We start from the raw sequence: 21263 nt of genomic DNA, 5'->3' as shown, positions 1-21263 counted from the left end.
TTTTTCACCAACTCTCTTCTGTATGCAGAAGCTGAGACATTAGGGTTATCTTTAGCAAAAAAAACATCACATGTACAATATACAATGCAGTATTATGCTGCCTTTGTTTGTCTTTAGTGTTTGTGTTGCCAGATGATGGTGGAGGATATAGTGAGGTAGAATTGGTGAGGAAATGAGACTGAGGACCAGAGTAGAAAGAGAAGAGCGAAGATGGAGTGATGGGGTCAGAAGTGGGTAGATGGACAGATGGAGGTGCAGAAAAATCTGATTGACCTTTCTGGTTAATCCACTTGTCACAGTATGTGCGTGTTTTACCATCATATCGCAGCACATGGTCACACGTTCATAGTGGGTGGTGCTTGTGACAGACAGTTGGAGCGGACACCATGGTCTCCAGACTCGCTCACTACCTTCATCTTAAGTAAGGGGAATATTTTTGTGTGTGAAAAATAATTCTTCCCTTTACCCATTTTTCAGGTGTGTGTGACATTTGAACACAAAATTCACATCTATATGTGCATTTATTTCTATCTTGTTCTCAGTATTTATTAAATTATACAATAATGATCGTGCCACTTCAATTCTGTGATGTATGTTTTTGTGAACACATTAACATGAAATATAGTCGGCAGTATTTCTATATTTTTTAGTATAATGACTCTGTCTAAAATATGCAAACATTTGACCAAATATCAATTTATTTATTATCTGTTTAGTCTTGACTTTTGTCTCAAAAAGTGACTTGTACAGACAAGGAACAATTCACTGTTTGGCCTTGAAATATTTCAGTGTTTGTTTTGGCTGCACATTCACTGAGGAAGACAGTGTGTTTAAACAAGATTTCTACAGTTGTCACTTAATACCAGTGTGAAAACGAGCTCTAGTGTTGTAGAAGGTAGTGGCATTTATTATTCATGAAGTTAAAATCCCAAAAAACAAAGATTTTGCAACAAACAATCACATTCAAACCATCATCAGTCTCAATGTCGCTGTTTAAATAGTATTTCTACTCGTCTTGTTTTACCTTATTGAACCCTTTGCTCTTATATAGCACTTAAGCTCTACAACTGTCTTGTATTAATTCAGTCACTGGCCACTTTATTAGGTACATCGGACACCTAATAAATTGGCAGGACTCTGTGGTCATTGCATATATTCTCAATGCCAGTAGATCAGCAGTTTCAGAAATACTCACCTACAACCATACCATGTTCAAAGACACTAAAATCAACTTTCTTCCACATGCTGTTGCTTGGTTTGAACTGCATATTAAATTGGATAAAACTAGATTACAGTAGATTAGATTTGACTTAATTGATCCTACATTGGGGAAATTTACTTTTTACAGCAACAAAATGGATCAGTGTTGAGTACAAAACATGTATAGGCAAAACAAAGATAACAATTAAGCGTATAAAATAAAATAGGAATAGAATTAGCAATATGAGAAAACAAGAATCTAAAAATATAAGAGAAAATATTACAAATATCTTGACCTTAATCACATAATATAACAATATTCACTGTGTAGAAAAAGATAGCACAGGGGAATAGTGCAAAAATACTAAATTGGTCAGCAGGTCCTATTGACCTTGTGTAAATGCAGTAGATTGCTGCCATGTGATTGGCTGATTAGATATTTGCAATTAACAAGCAGTCTGAACAGGTGTACCTAATAAAGTGACCGGTGATGGCTTCAAAAAGAAGGTTGCTCACTTTGAACAGCAGGGGGCGCATTCACCTGTGAGAGACTTTGCCCTGTAGTTTCAGCCAATCATAGAGCTGTGTGTGACACACACAGTTACAGGCTGGAGAGGGAGAAGGGAGACGGAGGGAAAGAAGGAAGAAAGTGTGGAGTCAGAATGAGTCGACAGCATAACAGTCCAGCTATGGAAGTCGCGGACAGATAATAAGACATATGTTCTCCACAGACTGAGCTGTGTTTATATGCGAGCGGTGTGTGAAGCAGAGCAAAGAAGAAGAAGGAGGAGAAGAAGAGGAGAAACATGAGTCGGCAGCAGCAGGAGCAGACCCAGGGAGTGGTTTTAACGGGTTACCACAGCAACACGGAACTGTTGTCGAAAACGGGACCGTGTCCTCCCAACTGTCCGTCAGCACTGGACCACGAGCCCACCGGGCACAGGTGGGACAAGTTAGTGTGTTACCACGACTTTACACTACTACAGAACGAGGGCGTAGTGTGTGTGTGTACTTGTTTTTATTATCTCTCGTTGACTTTTCTGGTGTAAACACTGACTGAAAATGTCCCCAAAGTCTGTTAGTAACGAGACAGAACCTCATTTCTGAGGCTCTGGTTACACTTAGCACATAGCTGTGGATTGTGGTTAGGTTAAGGTTAGGGCTTACTAACATGTTATGGTTAAGGTTCAGGGTAAAAGTTTAGTATGATTGTCCAAATGAATGGGAGTCAATGTAGTGTGTGTACTTGTATGTAAAATGAAGCTACAACATATCACACACACACACGTGGGGACTATGAATATTGCAACCAAGTTTATTTGTTGTTTGCATTTGTACTGTTTTGTGTATTTATTTATTATTTACTTATTTCAGATGCAAGGGGCCACTTAGAAGAAGGTTAGAAGGTTAACCTGGATTTACAGTTAGGTTTATATGAGTGTTTAGGTCACGGTTTAGTGTCAGGCATTTAGTTGTGATGGTTAAGGTTAGGGTAAAAAGCTAAAGAATCATTAGTCTATAAGTGTACTCACTAAAAATGCTGCACAAGAACGTGTGTTTGTGTGCGATTAAGGGGTGGTGAGCAAAGGTCACTGTGTTCCAAAGCAAAAATGATGAAGTTTATTGAGCAAAAGAGTTAAATAAAGCCCATCACACTAATAGCCAATACTAACCTGGTCAGTTAGTTTCTCCTCAGAAGGCAACCATTTTCTTTTTTATGTGCTTTTTATGTCCAGCTCCTCCCTGCATGGCCCCGGGTTATGTTATTCCTTCAGCAGTTTCCTTATCAGCTCATCAGCAGGTTCACCTTGACTTAGTTATAACGAAGACAGATTCTTCAGGGTTGCCAGTCTTTTACCACTGTAGGTCTAAAGATAGTACGAACACAAGGATATGAATCAGCATGCATTGTTTTGTTGCACCTTGTGGGTTTATTAATCAACTGAAGGTTAGTCAGATAAAACTGAATTTATTAACCGCTATTTGAGCAAAACAACACTTTACTAATCACCTAGTTCTGAAAGTGATACGACTGAGTTAAAAGTCAGCTGATTTACACTGAAACCAGCAAACAATCATCTCTTTTTGCTACTTAAACGACTTAAACAAGTTACTGATCAGCATGTGTGATGATTGTATTTCTGATCATTTATTCATTAATCAGTTTGTTTAAAAGTTTTCTCTGGTCTGGCTGCAACTGGAGGGATGAATACCAATATCTCTTTTGTTGTTGTTTTTATGGCAGTGGTAAACAGATCTGTGATGACTCACATCTACAGGATAATGACAACAGTCCTCTCATGCACAGGAACTACGCTTATATGGAAACAACTGTTCAGTTACACTAAAATAATTATTGGGCTTGTTTATGTGTGGGGTTGTGTGTGTGTCCAGTGCATGCTAACTTCAGCAAACAACTGATGTCAACAACTGTGATGTGGTAAAAGTAAACAATCGTGTGCAGCTGGTATTCAGGGGGACACACCTGCACTTTGTATAAAAGTGTGTGTACAGTATATGTATTTGTGTGTGTGTGTGTGTGTGTGTGTGTTCCAGATGGCTTCTCCAGCTAACTGGAAAAAACCCAGCATCACATTACAGCCTGCCTTTGTGTCTCATCTCCCACAGCAGCGTGTGTCCCGTGTGTTTGTGTGCTTGTGTGTCCTGTCTAGGTTGACATGAAGGCTTGTTTCTGTGGTCATTGTTTCCCCTGGTCAAGGAATGGCAGACAGACAAACAGACAGACAGATAATCTGCAGGCCTGTAACCAGCAGTAGACATTTGGCCTAAGGAGCTTTAAGTGATGTGCTTGCTGGAAGTCTTGCACACAGAAGTTCGTCTTTGTACAACTGTTGTATTTCCACTGTATTTAGGAGGAAACACTTCCCAAAGTATGTGTGTCACACATGGTTTTGATAAATGTAGAGTGTGAGCCAGCAGCAAGTCGGCAGATATACTGAGCTGCACAGGAAATGACATGTGGAGGAAGGAAGAAGATCTGTGAAGAGTTACAAGACACCAGCCAAACGTGGGCTGCAATTAAAAGAGCCATCAGAGCTGATGTTCTGTAGCATTCTGTTTGTTTTCAGCTGAAGAGAACAGAAGTCATAACATTCTGCCGTAGTGAACGGAAGACTAAAAAGGCTCATGTAAAATAACAGTCTTGAGAAAGAAATAGCAAGAGAGACAGAAACAGAGAAAGAGACATTGATGAAGATGAACTGATTCAGACCTCCAGCACAAAAGAAGGGCAGGGGGGTGGATATGATATGAGCAGCTGACTGATTCAGCCTGTGGGTCATCGCTCACACACCAGCAACTTTGTCCAAGGGGGAACAGAGATGGTCACTGTTTTCACAGAGGGCAGCTGGCACCTGTGGATGTAAATGGAAATACCACACACTCTTCTCTTAAACAAACCCTTCTGAACTAGCTGTGCTTGATATGAAGGCTTCTGTTTAGGCAAAAAAAAAAAAAACTTAAATGGAATCACCACATAACATATACAGTGAGCACTTTACACTAGAGTTGATCAATTAATCATTTTCCAACCGAAATTGCAAAGGCCATAGGCCATGTGTCTCACGTCATTTCTGACCCAGGTTTTTTGGGTAATGGTAATTCATATCTTTAAATTCACATCCTTGTAGAGTAGTTTCTGTAATGACCCACAATTCTCACTACAAAACCATACCCTAAAAACAACCAAACAAAACAGGAAAAACAAGCCCAAGTGTTCATACATAAATCAAATGTCCACAACTTCACTCACTGTATATTCAGGGTCAACCACGTGTGGACAATCAAACAAAAACAGGCTGAATAAAGCCAATAGGTACAAAACCAGGTTTATAAGTAAATTTTATGCAGACAAAACTTTTAATATTGCTCTTTCACATTTATAATGTGAATATTGAATGGTAGATTAATATTCAAATTGATGTCTCTCTCTCTGTGTCACTGCAGTGATAATCACACTCACATGTGTTCACACCTTGAAAAGTGCTCTTTGCAGGCCGATACTGTTTCCTTCTAGTTATTTCTGGACCTTGTTGTTTATTTTAACTCACACTTTTCATTACACACACGCACAAAGCCGCACACTTTGTCTGGGGCTTTAAGGCACTGATAAAAGGTGTGTGCGTGTGGATAAAGGTACAAAGACTAGAACAAACACTCACACAGCTGTGGGAGTGTTTTGTTTTAGTGGTCCATGAATGTGTGCCAGGGAGAGCGTGTGCTTGTTTTCTGCACAAGGGCAGCTCATCTGTGTGTGCAGTGGAGTCATGCGTACAATGACTTTTATGCGGCTGTTGCTGTTATGTTCTATGACCTGAGATAGCGACTAAAAAAAAAACATCTCAGCATTTTGACCTCGGCTCACTTAATAGAAGCCTGTCTGTTTTTCACAGATTTTCCCAGATTGGCAAATCTCCCAGAGCGGTCAACAGAAACTCCACACTGTGGAAGCCGCAGTGATTAATATTTAACAAGCTTGTGGACATATTTTCTTGCACCACAGGATTTTAGTTGAATGGAAAACAAAGCACGAGCCCTTCAGCCAATGGGATAGTATAGAATCTGTTGCATCAGAGCCATTAAAAAAAGAAAAAGTAATCAATGGCAAGCGTTGGTCTGTTGTCGCCTTTGGATATTTGTTGTACATTAGACAGGTTTGGAGATAGATGATGAATAATAGCTAATCTTGGATTTATGGTTTTCCGAGGCTGTTTTTTTACTGTAGCTCTATGAAAACCAGGACATATCTGCCGTCGTTCACATAGCTTACTGAGCTGTTCAAGGTAGCTCACATGTGTCTTTTCTAACCACAAAGTGAGACAGAGAGGAAACACACAGCAGATGTTTCTGCACACTGAGGTTTAGGTATTTAGATTTCTGAGGTTTAGATAAATGCTCTTCAGGCAATGTCAGAAAGGATAGAAGAAGAGAGCAGTTGGCAGGGGGAAAATGCAGGAAGGAAAACAGCAGGAAAAGAAAAACAAAACACAAAACTCAGAGGAAAAGGAGATGACACAAGTGCCAGGTGAGGTGTAGGAGGCGAGGAAAGGGGTGAAGGGTAGAGGAAAGAAAGGAGATTGCTGGGAGGAAGAGGTCACATGGTTTGGTAAAGTGCCGGATATTCTTTGTAAAACCAGATCAAAGTGCCTGTATCTATATTTATCAGTGGGGTTTTTGTTATTGCTGTATTAATATGTACACAATGTGTGTGTGGCAGGAAGTCTGCTGTGGTATGTGGCTTTGCCTCAGCATGACGGACCCTCTGGGTAATACTCTCATACCCATAATGCCAAATTGATTAATACAGCAAATCAACCCCATACTGTTCACTCCAACTTCAAAATTAGAATCGCTCACTATTTCATACCTTTACTGCTTTGCTTTCCACTGCAGTTGGATGTGTTTGTGAGGAAATATTGGAAACAGCCCCGACCTCATGACCTATATGAAACAATTACCTCCATTTATGAGGTTGTGTCAGTTCCAGTGGGAATAACACATTATTATAAATGTGTCGTATAAAGTATTACAGTTCACATGAATTTACACACTTCATTCATCTGCATAACCACAATTTGAGCCTGTGTTATAATATGACAACTTGTCTTTAAACACGCAAATAGTACAATCACAGAAGACAAAGCTTTGTATGCTTACATCCAGAAATATAATTATCAATAATCTGTGCTTTGTTGTTGATGTTCGACATTCATTTTTGATATTCCACCATAGTGAGATGCCTCACTTGTGTTTCAGAGAACCGGGGTTAATCGCATAACCTTAAGTTTGCTGCTGTCTTGCATTGCTTGTGTGCCTGTCATGCTTCTGGCATCTTCCCTTCATCTGTCATGATATAAAAAACATCACTCTGCGTGCAGTGCTGGAGTGTCGCCACAGACACAAAAACAAAACACTTCTGTTCTGAGAAACAGCTCTGTGTGAACTCCTTAGAGAATAGTTTCAATATAACAGACATTTGTTTATATTTAAAAGCTTTGTGCTATGAGGGCCACACGGTTGGTGTAGTGGTTAGCACTCTTGCCTTTGCAGCAAGAAGACTCATGTTTGCAACCCGGTGGAACAGGGGTCAGAACATTAGGTTGGACTCTATGAGTGTGAGAGTGAATGGTTGTTTGTCTCTATATGTGATGCCCTGTGATGGACTGGCGACCTGTCACCTTTCACCCTATGTCAGCTGAGATTGGTGCCAGCGCCTCCCATGACCCTCATGTGCAGGATAAAGCGGTAGAAGATGAGTGAGTGAGCTTTACCGAAAACCAAGTTATATGTCTTTTTCAGCTTGAAACATCACTCTACATCAGTACTTTTGTTCTTTCTTAAGTGCAACCATGTGACAGCTGCTTTCAATAATTAAATGGACCAATCGAGTTTGATATGTTGAGTTGGTGGTGATGTCGTAGGTAGTATATCAACGTTATTGCCGACAGACATTTTACTTTCTCGCTGCTGCTGTTGTATTGGTTGCTTTCAGTGTCAGTAACAGAACTGTTTCTTGTGTGCTTGGATGGTTGAAATGATTCATAAGCAGATTTGTGAATGATGACAATTTTTACAGCAACCTTTGAGCGTGATTGGAATGTGGCACGGCAATGACAGATCTGCTGCAGGCAGCCATATACACCATCAGTCACTTTTATTAGAGTTGTAGTAGCTCAGTGAATACTTCCTGTGGCTAGAGGTGGGAAAGAAAGATTGAAAAGACAGAGTAGAAGAAAGAGGGCAGAGAAAGAACATACTGTGTTACTTCCTGTTATAACAAAGAGACCATTCAGATGAGCAGCAGTAAAATCAATGAAACAAGACCCAATATCAACGGAGTTTTATTTTGTACTGAAATGAGACAAATTGAGCTTGTTCCAGAAACAGAATTAATGTTAGTCGTGGAAGAAAATATTGATACACAAAAATATAATGACATTAAATGGTGTGAAAGTGCTGTATTGATATGGAAATAATGTTGACATTGGTTTTCTGAGTAGTTTTGTGTTGTGTTTACGACTTTGTCCCAAAATCAAATTGTATACAATTTGCACCATTAGTTCTGTGAACACCTCTTTGATAACCAAGCAAAATGTATATGGAAAATGAAATGTCTCTAAATTAATAAATATTGGAAAAAAATCGATTCAGAAAAAGACCTTGTAAATTGGAATCAGTAGCTATACCCAAATGGATCCTGATCCTTTCAAGTCCTGCAACTGAACAGGAACTCAAAGTAAAGACATAGGCAACACAATTACCCATTGTAAAGCAGTGTGCAATGTTTTGTTTTGTTTTGTTTTTTTCCCGAAAAAACTGCTTCTTGAAAACCACATTGTCTATTGATAGGGAGAATGGAGCCTCTTACTTTCCCACTCTGCCCCTGAACCTCTGTCCTTGCACTATGTAAGTTTGGTGAGCAGGTAGAAATCAGTGTGTGAAGTGTATGTAACTTCAGAAGCAATGTCCAGCAACATTATGGCAGCAAGTGACACAGTGTTGCTTAAAAATGTCCAAATTCGACTCCAAATTGTTATATACTTGTGAATGGCTTTCATGGTGTCTGATCTGCTGTGTAACAGGCTGCTCCCATTTGTTGTTGGGAGCATGTTGATTTTTTTTTAGGTGACTGGTTTATTGACTGCTTTAAACTGTGAAATGATATCAGCTTGTTTCAATTTCAGCATCAGTGTGACCATTTTGGTGTATTTTGATGCAGTTATGTGCGTGTTTATCACTTTGACCATTTTCTTTGTTGTAACTCTATCAGGCGGTTATATTTATAAAATGCAAAACAAAGCAGTAGAAGTAATTTGTGAATATCGTGAACATTTCCTTCATTGTGAGTGTCGGTTTCACATGTCAGAATGCAGTGTTGATATAGTATATAGTGTGCTGTATATGACAACACACGATGGCTGTCATTATAGTGAGACAAACTGTATAAGGTTACTTTAAACCTCTACTTAGCACTAATGGTTCATTCCGTCTCGATGGGGCTGAGATGAAAAGACTGTGTTGAGTAAGTAAAGTGAACTCCAAGCTGTTAGAGCTGCTATTCTTAGTCTTCTGCCGATGTTGACCTCATTAGTTGAGCTGCTGTAAATTCACCATGTCGTTAGTTATAGTCTTTTGGCTGATGGCTGTCTCTCTGACTCACTGACCACACTGTGTCATAAGCCATCTCTCCTTCTCTCTCTTTCTTTACCAGTCATTAAAGGCACACTAACTTCCACTGTAGACACAATGCTCACATAACAATTAAATGAAATAAAAGACAAAACTATTTGAACCACCACTACATACTCTCCTTTTTAGTTCTTGGATAATCCAACATTTACAATCCAGAAAGATGTCATAACGTCACCGGCGAACAAGGTGCAAAGTGCACCGCTGCAAGTGAGGCGGACCATTATGTAAAGGAGCAATGGTAGAGGAAAACAGATTAACCAACTGGTCAGTTAATCTGGATCATAGCATAGATTGATAGATTGATTTGAGTTTTAAAATGGACAGTGATTTTAAATTGGACACTCAAATTGGTGCAGTAGTGAAGTCCAGCTTTTTTCATTTCAGAAAGTTAACAAAGGTAAGGCATATAGCATATAAACAGTAATCCATGCCTTTATTACGTCTCACCTGGATTATTGCAAAGCCCTTTATTTTGGAGTCAGTCAGACTTCCCTCTCACGTCTTTTAACTGGAGCACGTAAGAGGGAACACATAACACCTATTTTAGCCTCACTCCACTGGCTGCCCGTGCACTTTAGAGTTCATTTTAAAAATGATTTTATTTGTTATTAAATCCTTAAATGGTCTTGTCCCGCCTTACCTCTCTGAGCTGCGCCAAGATTGTGGAACAATCTTCCTCTCCATGTTAGACACCCCCCTTCACTGTCCACTTTAAATGCATCTTAAAACCCATTTTTACTCTTTGGCTTGCGACCCAGTATGAAGCATTGGTTTTAGCTTTTTTTTATGGTTTTATTGTATGACCGGTTTATTTGTGTTGTTTTTATACTTTTTACAGTATTTTATTGTTTTATTGTATGTTTTATTGTTTGTTCTTCGGTCTATTAGGTCTTGTTTTTTTATATTTATTTGTTTGATTTATTTATGATGTACAACACTTTGTTTCAGCTGTTGTTGTTGTTGTTTTTAAAGTGCTTTATAAAAAACGTTGGATTGGCTTGGATTGGATAGAGAAGAACTTGTGTTGATATGTTGGCCAAGCTCAGACCATGATCATGACAAGATCATGACAAATAACCACATGTGTCTTTCTGAACCCCTGACTAACTTGTCTCTTGTCTGTTTCTCCTGTAGTCGCAGATCAGGCCATTACACCATTCCACAGAACCAAAACACACAACATGGAGACGGATGCACAAATGCCTCTGCCTCGAATGCCAGCAAGACAGGCAGTGTCAAGTCATCATCTCTGCCCAACTCAATCTCTGCGGCTTACTCCAGGTCTCACAGCTCCACCAGCCCAAAGCCTAGCTCTAGTCCAAAGCCTAACTCCAGTCTGAAGTCTAACTGCAGTCCCAGACACAGTCCCAGGTCCAGGAACCGACCCACATGTCAGCGCTGTAACTCTCAGGTAAGCCGTAATTGATGTGATGAAATAAAATAAACATGCGATGAGGCCATGGGCTCTGTCGTTGGCTGCTCTGTTTGCCCTGATCACATGTCAGTGTGTACTTTCTTTTCTATGTTTGTTTGGATTTCTGTTGGTTATATTTAGCTGTGTGTGTATATTTTTCAAGTGATAGTCAATTTCCAGGTTTGGCCACGTCTTTCTTGAAAAACAGATTTTAATCTCAATTGTTCACTTATGGAGTTCAAATACTATATTTACATTTAAACTAGTTTACTCAGTGGAAGTATCACAATGTTCATCTTGAGCAATGAAATGGAAAGATCAGACTTTAGTAGTGCTTCAACCTGTGTTTGTAGATCATTTAAATGAAGATGTTTAAGTTGTATTTCTCCAGGTATGATTATAAAACCATGTAAAAGTTTTACATTGTACAACAGCTCTTATAATAAAACTTGTATTTTTGGTTTGCAGTTATCGGCAAGATATTGTACATGTTGCTCTCATTCAGCCTAAGATTACGAATGTAACAAACAACAAATTTCACTTATCCCTCCTGCCATAAGTAATGTAGAGTAGTAATGTTTTAATGGGAATTCAGACAATTAAGTACATGTTTATTGTAAACTATTGCCTTGCAAGATTAATCAAATTTTCTTTATCAATGTAAACACAAAATATAAATGAACTGTCCTTATAAAACAGATTAGAATGGACTGGCTTTCATTTACTGTATCTATTTTGATTGTATCTATTTTGATTATATCTGGTGGTGAACGTGTGTCTAGGCTCCACAGCAGTGAGGAGTAAAAATCTCAGTAAATATCCACTGAATACATTCTAAGTTAAGTACCATTTTTGGCGAGACATGCGAGACGAGCTCTGTTTAAAACTAAGGAGTTTTACATAAACAGTGTGTGTGTTCTTTACTGTGTGTGTTAAATGAGAGCAAATGTTCCATCACGTCTTTCAAATATACAATTAACCTACAAAAACACAGTTCAAGGCACTGGAACTGGAATTTAAATTTGAAACTGTGAAATGTTTTTCTTGCAGGATTCTCTGGATGAGCTGGAGATGGACGATTATTGGAAGGAGGTGCAGAATATCACCAGTTCAGGAGAAGGAGCAGGGAGGGGAGAAGAAGGGGAAAATCAAGAGGAGGAGCAGCATAAAATTCCTGAAGGTGTGGTTCACTGAAGAACACTGTGTGTAGAGAATAACAACAAAGAGGCACATATTATTCTGTGTGTGGTTCAAGGCACATTTTCATTCAATGGACATACTGGACACAGATATGTTTCAAGTGTCCCATCTTTTCCACAAAGGGGAGAGAGAGGGACACCCCAACCAGAATTTGCTCCATAGTTAGAACAAAGCTTGTTTTTCGCCATCTTTACTGATAAACAAGATCTCTGGGATTTTCATAGAGTAGAAAAAGAAATAGAACAAACATTTCAAGCTCAGGCTTGTTCAGACTGGTGTTGTGCTGTTTTGCACATAAAATGTAGATTGTGAGTGTTATTTAGCTTAGTTATTGCAGACTATTGTCCTCAGGAGCAAACAAACTCTTTCTGTATGTGTCCAGTTCTGTCTGTGGTTACTCATTTCCCTTTCCTTCACCTCTATTTGTATATATGTATATACATGTAGTCTTAAATTGTATTTGACGTGGACAAATAAACAAATAGACAATAACTAACTGATACTGAAATCCACTTTTCCTTCAGTATGACACTAGTAATATACAGTATACTATATATTAACTCATAATATCACACACCTTTGTTTTTATTTTTACCCCTTTTTTCTTACAGAAGGAGAGCAGGAGGAGGCGTGGCTTACAGAGGCAGGGCTAGGACGAATCTTTGATCAGTCATTGGCTGACCAGGATCAGGTATTATTGAGACCAGGCTAAGTCTCAGTTTCATATTTTTTTTTTTTTTTTAGCTCAGATTGTCCTCTAAACGCTATGTCACCTGATTCATGTCCGACTTCATTGATTGACAGGAAGAAGACCATGCAGTCTTCCTGTCCACATTGACCAGAACTCAGGCCGCAGCGGTAGAACGGCGTGTGACCACACTACAGCAGACGCTACGGCGACGCAACCGGCAGCACGTCCCCGATGTTAGGGATATATTCAGACCTCGTGAAAAGGTCAGAAGACGCACACGATGGCACAGACTAATTGGAGTGTATCGACACTGAATTGGTGTGAAACATATATATAACAGCTAAAGAATGAACAGGTTTTATTGGAAACTTTGTGACTTCTTTGTTTATCAAACAAAAATAGTTTTTGCAAATTGTTTTATGTGTGTTTCTCACAAGTTGAGACCTCCATTACTCATTTTGGGGTAGTTCTTTTTCCTCAGTGATGTCTTCCTGCTTTTACAACATGAATTAAGTGTTCCACCACAACAGATACGTTTCTCATTTTCTTTTGTTAATGTGTTTCTTGTTGTGGCTTCTCCAGTCTGGAAGTGATCAGCAACCAATGAGGAAGTAGACTTAGCCACAAAAAAACGTGATACCCCCCCCAAGTCACTCCAATTCATGTTAATGGGTTTATAATACCGACATGTAAAATATGTTAATTGAATATATATTATTTAAGTTGACAGGAGTTCCAGTTTGTAAGAATGAGTGACAGTGAAAGAAATTATAACAAATGGTGGAATCTGTTCATCTTTTTCAAGTGCAGCATGGAACTGGCGTCTAAATAATAGCTTAGCTTCCACCTCAAAACAAGAAGTGATTATACACTTTTACAAACGTACTTATGGGATGTATAATTACATTTCTGCCAGTAAAACCTCCCAAATGTTACCCACTGGACCTTAAAGTATTAGACTGCTAGTTTAAACTACTGTTGTCAGCAAGAATAACCAAGTTGTTTCACTTAGATGTACCATTTGTCCAGTTATTAACAGACGAGATAATTTGTAACATGAAAAAAATGTGCTGGCCAGAGAAGTTGTGTTTGAAGTCATGGATTGTTGAACATTACACTGTGTGCTGATCACTTGTCTGCCTGTTTGCTGCAGGAGGAACAGCCAAGAAAAGTCAAAGAGGGAAGTGAGAATGGACAAAAAGATGTCATGGCTGGTATGTGTAACATACTCCTACACACACGCATAGGTCCTGAAGAGGAAACAAATTAAAGTATACATGCACTTCCATATAAACAAATGCAGTATGAGTCAGCATGGAGAATGACTAACTGAGGTACAAATAAACTTCTGCCTAGCAACTCCTAAACATATTTTAGAACAGGGAAAAAACAGTATTATGAGGGGATATTCAATTTGCATCAATATCTCACACAAACATATTTTATTGCCTGCAAATGTTCAGCAGGTGTAAAGAGGAGAGTGCTGCATGTTGACACTATACAAGGGAATACAACTCGATACAATAATACAATACAGTGATCACATTAGACCCCAGGTCCTAGTTTGGATATCATCACTGTAAAATCGGTGCAAACACCCAAGAAAGCCTGAAATGTTGGGTTGATTAACCAATGCTTTATTTATTTATGTACATAAAAGGCAGCAGGACTCTTTCTTCCTCTTTTTGCCATAGTAATGAAAACACTGTGACTTTATCACCATAGATACATGTAAATGCACTTAAATGTATACACTTGGACCATACATTACATTACATTACATTACATTACATGCCATTTAGCAGACGCTTTTATCCAAAGCGACTTACAGTAAGTGCATTTCAACATTCGGGTACAAACAAGAGCTGGAAGTAGGTAAGTGCTTCAAAAATGGCAAACTATACAGTGCTACTCATACTCTAAGTGCGATGTACAAGTAAGTGCAAGTCCATACCAGTTTAAATGGACCACTTATGTGATCTCATATGTTTTATTTTCTGTGTGTGTGTGTACACGTGAGCAGAAACAGAGACAGAGCTGAACGTTGAAGTGGCCTTTTCAGAACAAGCACTCACCTACAGGGAAAACCTCCAAGGGTTAAAGGTCATCACAAGCCCTAACTCACCTGATGACAAACTACCAGTGAGCCACACACAAAGTCGAAATCAGGGTGTTTCTTGATTGATAAATGAGTCTGTCTGTTGTTGTGGAGTACCAAGTGTTCCACTGACAGTGAATTAATAAGATGTTATGTTTTTGAATTTGTATTATTGTTGTAAGTATCTATATTGTCCTGTGGTGTGACATTCAAGCTAGATCTCACAGTTTATAAATGTTCCTTGCACTTCAATAATTATAAAAATTGTGTTTGTTTTGCTGTGTCACAATCAAGTATTAACCTTATTTATTGTGTGATTTTTAGTCCAACAAACATCCATTAGATTACGTTTTCATAGTTGATTTATTGTTAGAAAAGTGTACTGCCACACCTAATTGAGTATATAGCATAGCATGGAACACAGGTTATTTCAAATGATTATTTTGAGATTAGATGTACAGTGACATCTAGTGGTCATAGCTGGTATAACAGATTATTGCCACTATTCTTTTAAAATCCATAGTCAAAATTCTGTCCATTCAGCCTTTTATATGACGCGTTTAGTGAAAATGCTGTGTTTGTTTTACTTCTCTAGAACTTTAAGCTGCTTCGAGATAAAACAGGCCAAACCAAAATAGGAGATCTGTCTCCTCTGGATATGAAAAAGGTAAGTATGTTAGTATATGTTGTTATAATCCATGTATATGTGTGTTTGTGTGCATGTTTATTAATGATAAGCCTTGTTTGTTTTTAATGTTCTAGGTACATAGACTGGCACTTGTGGAGATGACTGCTCTGTTCGACACTGCTGGAATAGACCTTAAGGCGCACAAAGCTGTTAAAGTTAAAACTAAAGGTAAACACACATATATATATATATATATATATATATATATATATATATATATATATATATATATATATATATATATAATATGCTATCATGTTTCATTTGGTACTTACATTATTTTATTGTATCTTTATTGTCTAAGGCAGTGTTTCTCAATCCTGGTCCCTGCATGTTATAGATGTTTCTCTGCTCCAACACACCTGATTCTCATCAGCAGGCACTGCAGAAGCCTGATAACGAGCCTTTTATTTGAATCAGGTGTGTCGGAGCAACGAAACTTCTAAAACACGCAGCACAGTGGGCCTCCAGGACCAGGTTTGAGAAACCCTGGTCGAGAGCATGTTGTATCCCTGTTTTGAAAAGTGCTATATAAATGAAGATACTATTTGTATATATATTATTACCACAGAAATACACATTAGGCCCTGAAGACAAAACAATGGCAAAGTAAATGTACCTTCTCAATCCACACACGACAAATACAAACTCAAGACATGCACAATGACACAAAAACACAGAAATGACAATGAAAACAACAGATACATGAGCAAAAATATGTGTCATTTAAGTATGTTTCATTTCAAAGTCATTAGAATTGAATATTACATAGCATGAATAGGTTAGTTATTTTTTAACTGAACGTGTGTTTGTGTGTTTGTGCAGAAATTGGTCTGTTTGGTGTTCCCCTCATTACTTTATTGGATCAGGACCAGAGACGTGCTCCAGGAACCAAAGTGCCATTTATACTGCAGAGGGTGAGCAGCAGCCAATCACCATATCAGTCGGAGACAATGATGACATTTATTGATCAAACAGAAGCAACATACTTGTGCAACATACTGTATTTTTTTTATATATGATCATGCAATTTACATTACATACAGTACAACCAGATCACATGTGCCTGGTACTGTGCTGTAATCATTATTAATGATGTCCAATGTAAATCATAGTCTTCACACTTGTGGTGTCATACTTAAACATAATCTGGCTCTTGTCTCCAGCTTATCTCTCATATCGAGGAGGAAGGATTAAACACAGAGGGACTTCTGCGGATTCCTGGAGCAGCCACTAGAGTTAAGGTTGGTTAAAGTGTTTGACTGACACCATTATAGACACACTGTAAGATGGTTAAGATTATTAGGTTCATGTCTGTCATCACTGCTAACTTTAGCAGTCTGACTTCTTCTTGAAGCGGATAACATTGTGTCTGTGTTTATTTGTGTCTGTCCCATATTCAGTCACTGTGCCAGGAGCTGGAGTCCTCCTTCTACGATGGGATGTTTCCTTGGCAACAGTTGAAGCAGCACGATGCCGCAAGTCTTTTGAAGCTGTTCATCAGGGAGTTACCCCATCCTTTACTGACTGTGGAATACCTCAGTGCATTTATTGCTGTCAACAGTATGTACAACCTCTCTTCATGAAGTATTCAGCTTATTCACAAGAGCTTTAATGCCACAATGAATTAAAAACATGCATATTAACGTCTAAACACTTTTCTGTGTGTCTTTGATACAGAGCTCCCCACAAAGAAACAACAGCTGCAGGCTTTGAACCTACTGGTCCTTTTGCTTCCCGAGCCCAATCGAGACACTTTAAAGGTAAGTGCATGCTCAGTTTCAAACATTGTCATGAAAGTGATCAATCATTTTCCCTTAATTACTTTAGTAAATGTATTATTTATTTTTACTACCCCCCCCAGGCTTTGGTGGAGTTCTTCCAACATGTGATTGACCATCAGTCCAAAAATAAAATGACACTCAACAATGTCTCTGTTGTCATGGCACCCAACATCTTCATGTTCAAAGGCTTCCGTTCCAAGGTTACAGAACAACAGGAGATCTCCATGGCAACTAGCACAGCCAATATTGTCCGTCTGTTGATTAGATACCAGAATCTGCTGTGGACAGTAAGCAACTCCGGATTAAATTTTCTATATTCTGTCATTCATAACACCTGTAAAGCTGTACATGTGTGTAAGTGCCAGCAATATAGTTTTCGGTGTAGTTAGTTAAAATTTTTCCATGCAGCATGACTAATGATACTGTGCTGTACTGGGTAACACTTCTCACTCTCCATGTGTACTTCTTGTCCCCAGATCCCCAAGTTCATTGTGACCCAGGTCAGACAGCAAAACATGGAAAGTCAGCGGAAACAAAATAAAGAGAGAGCTGTAAGAAAACTGCTGAAGAAGATTACCACTGACAGACCACCTGATAAAGCTGTGGCTGAGGTAGAGGTTTAATTTCCATTTGTATAGAATAATTCCAATAATAGATCGGAGTGTAATTCAAAATCAATTTCAAAGTAGATTGTAGATTATATGACATCCCAAAAACTACCATACGTTTTAAAACAAATGTAGGTTTAAGCTTAGTATATAAAGCACATACACCGGCCACATCATGAAATATGAGAATTGAAATTTAACTGACACTCACTCTTGAAGTGTGTGTAAAGCAAATGCAGAGATGAAATATGTTAGAAAGTCGTGGCTGAGAATTTACAATCATGGAGTAAGCAATTATAGAGTGAAGACTCAAGGCCATAGATGCAAAATAAATCAATTAAGTAAAGCAGAACAGCCCTGGCACTTAATGTAAAATTCTTAAAGATGAAGAAGTTAAGTACAAAAGAAGAATAAGGAAGAGGAGCCGGCTCTTGCTATGAGCTGCAGGTACCAATAATAGAGGGCAGCACTGTAACTAATCCAGCTCAGTGTTTGTGTACAGTATTCATTAAACTACTATCAAAATGGTGCAAATGTCACTTTCTTCTCACTCTATGTTTATGCTTCTCTGTCTCTGTCCTTACAACCAGGAGAGTTCACAGGGATTCATTCGAGTCCAAGCTCCTCAGTTCAGGAAAGTTTCTATGGCAGTTCAGCTGACTGAAGAGTTGCAGGCTGCTGATGTTTTAACACGCTTCCTCAGCCAAGACAGGTAATGTGTGTTTGACTGTGTGTACAGTACATACAGTCCTTTGCGCACTGGTACATTAATAAATAAACATGATTTCCCTCCTGTATGTAAAGTTGATAATGTATTTTCTTTATTCTCTCAGTTCAGTGGCAGTGAAACGAGAAGAGCTGTGTCTCTATGAGATTGGGGGAAACATCAGTAAGTCCCTTCTCTGTCTATATAATTTAATACAGTTTTATTTGTATAGTGCCAAATCCCAACGTACATTAACTCAAGGCACTGTACATTGTAAGGCAGAAAACTTTACAATATTATAGAGAGAAGAGAAACCCAACAATTCATACAATAAGCAAACACTAGGCATCAATGCTGTGGCTCAAAAACCCCACAGGTTATTAAAGTCATACAGAGAATATCATATCCATTAGTTAATATTTTTCAAATTTAAGTAACTTTTACGGCACAAATCTGTTCTTGCCAAATCAGTTCAGAATTTTACATATCACAATGTCACGTTTTACAATTTACATCATGTACATATTACATACAGTATAAGAAAGGATGTGTCTTAAATCCATGAAATATTTATCTCTGTCTTTCTACTTGAAGAGGAGAGATGTCTGGATGGGGAAACATTCATGAAAGACCTCTTCCAGCTGAATCCTGCAGCAGAGTGGGTCATCAAAGTTGTACAGCGATGAAATTGTTCCTATGCTGGATGTCCTTCCGAGACCAGACTTCACCTTGTTCTCTGAGGTTTAAGACGTACTGTACACTTGGAGAAGTTGCAGAGTTTTAGCAAACATAGGCAGTGTAACATGGTTTTATGCCTCTGCTTTGACCTGAAATCTATCACAAAAATGAAAATTATTTAGTTGGAGAAAGGTGTGGTGAAATTTTTTTTTCCTAATTGTTTGGATGACAAGGATGCCCAGACAAGAATATATTAAAAAATTCAGTATGCAAAAACAACCATTCACAGTCTGCCTTTTGCTGTGTACTGCAGTTGTACAACTAACCTGAAGTACAATACAGTGAGTGCAATTACAAGAAAATCTCCTTTATGTGAATTACACCATCACCTCTGTGCTCCTGACAGACCACTGTTGAACGCTGGTGGAAATACATTATTTCCTCTAGTTTATCTGGTGTGGTGTTATGGTGTGAAACTGTAAGTATTTCAATGGTATACTGTGATTAATTACCTCTAATCACTTTGTTGTGCCTGCTATAATAAGCTAAAATATAGTTTGTGGCAATGAATGATCAAATTCGGTTAATTCTTGAACATTTATTTTCTGAAGCCAAATGTTGGCTTTTATTTATCAGTTTTTTTGTTCAGTCAAAGTTAACAACAGGTCATAATATCGAATGTCAGTGTGTGGATGCTCTTCATTGTAACCAGGAGGAACTATTGGACCTGAGGAGTGACTGCAGTCAGTTACATGTGAGTGGGGTCCCACATATGGCACAGTTCATGAGTGAGTGCAGCATAAACCAGCACAAACTGGTCTTATTGTCTCCACTTTTGGGATTTCATGATAAAAAAACTGTCGCAGTCAAGTAACCAGGACACGCAATGACAACGCCTCTGTTTTTATAGCACATTCATATATTGTGGTGCATTCTGACTTTAAACTGGATGTTTGAGTGTGTTACTGTACGGATCCATCCTCAAGACTGCGTAGCATAAATGTGCTCATGTGAAGAAAATGCATTTCTTTATTGTTTTTTGTATAAGAATGATCTCTGCCTTTTAACTCACATGAAATCAGTTAAACCACATGCCTTGCATGTTTTTTACATTACCATGTTAAATATACTGTAACCACTCTTACATTATAATTTTCTCACTCTAAAAATGGTCCTATGAAAAAAATACAACAGGTTGAATAGGTATCTGGACACACAATTGGAAATGAACACATGTAATACATTGGCAGCAGTTTAATTTAGCTGGGAGTATAAAATAATATTTTTTTGGCACATATGTCTTGAATAATCCTGTGTGATTTCTCAGTTTCATAAGCCTGTGGAGAATCGTATCTGCACCACAAAGTCAAACTTCACATATGTTTCCTTTGTGGAGCGCAAGCAACAAACTCTGTGTCACTTTTATATTATATTTTTTTTTTATCTCAGTATGATACTCCTTGCCTTGCATTATCGTGTTTACTGTGAAACTTTTCTTTCCAAATAATGTCTTATTACTGCCTTGGAAATGACCACTAAAACTGCTTGTAAATAAACTTGCACTTAATTTACCATTATATCTGCTGTTATGAGTCCATTTGTATATAAAGATAAAAAAAACACCTGCAGCTGAAGTGTCATTTCATACAGAAAGATAATACATATCTGTATACAAGATCTTTTCACAGATCCACAACACAGACACATGCCTTATTACACATTCTTTAGGACCAAGAGAATGTGTAGAGCTAGAGTCTACGTAGGTGAATTTATTATTTATTTACACGCTTGCACATTTCATGTATACAAATGCAACTTTATATACAGCATGTACATCTACATGAACATTTCAGATGGTCAAAATATTAATGGCCTGTACTTGACCCCCTACAATGTCAATATTTAATCTGCCAGAATAGTATAACAACAACCTTATTAGGCTATTCTAGTTTGCACGTTGTTTGTAAATTAACTTTATGGTGTAT

General features: G+C 38.2%; 1 protein-coding gene across 1 annotated transcript; it reads left to right on the top strand.

Moving 5' to 3' along the window:
* Positions 1-1802: 1802 nt before the first annotated feature.
* Positions 1803-20855, top strand: arhgap18 (Rho GTPase activating protein 18). The gene is made up of 18 exons (XM_058614350.1): positions 1803-2143; positions 10546-10822; positions 11876-12005; positions 12637-12716; positions 12830-12979; positions 13870-13930; positions 14740-14858; positions 15410-15481; positions 15577-15670; positions 16328-16419; positions 16669-16746; positions 16906-17065; positions 17183-17265; positions 17367-17573; positions 17763-17897; positions 18485-18606; positions 18728-18783; positions 19195-20855. Exons 1-18 carry the CDS (start codon positions 2007-2009, stop codon positions 19284-19286), a joined length of 2145 nt encoding a protein of 714 aa, XP_058470333.1. The 5' UTR covers positions 1803-2006; the 3' UTR covers positions 19287-20855.
* Positions 20856-21263: the final 408 nt, after the last annotated feature.

This window comes from Solea solea, chromosome 17 (genome assembly GCF_958295425.1).
Source record: "Solea solea chromosome 17, fSolSol10.1, whole genome shotgun sequence".
In the NCBI taxonomy this organism is placed as follows: Eukaryota; Metazoa; Chordata; class Actinopteri; order Pleuronectiformes; family Soleidae; genus Solea; species Solea solea.
Note: the sequence above shows the minus strand (reverse complement) of the source record. Positions and strands in the feature narration are given on the sequence as shown.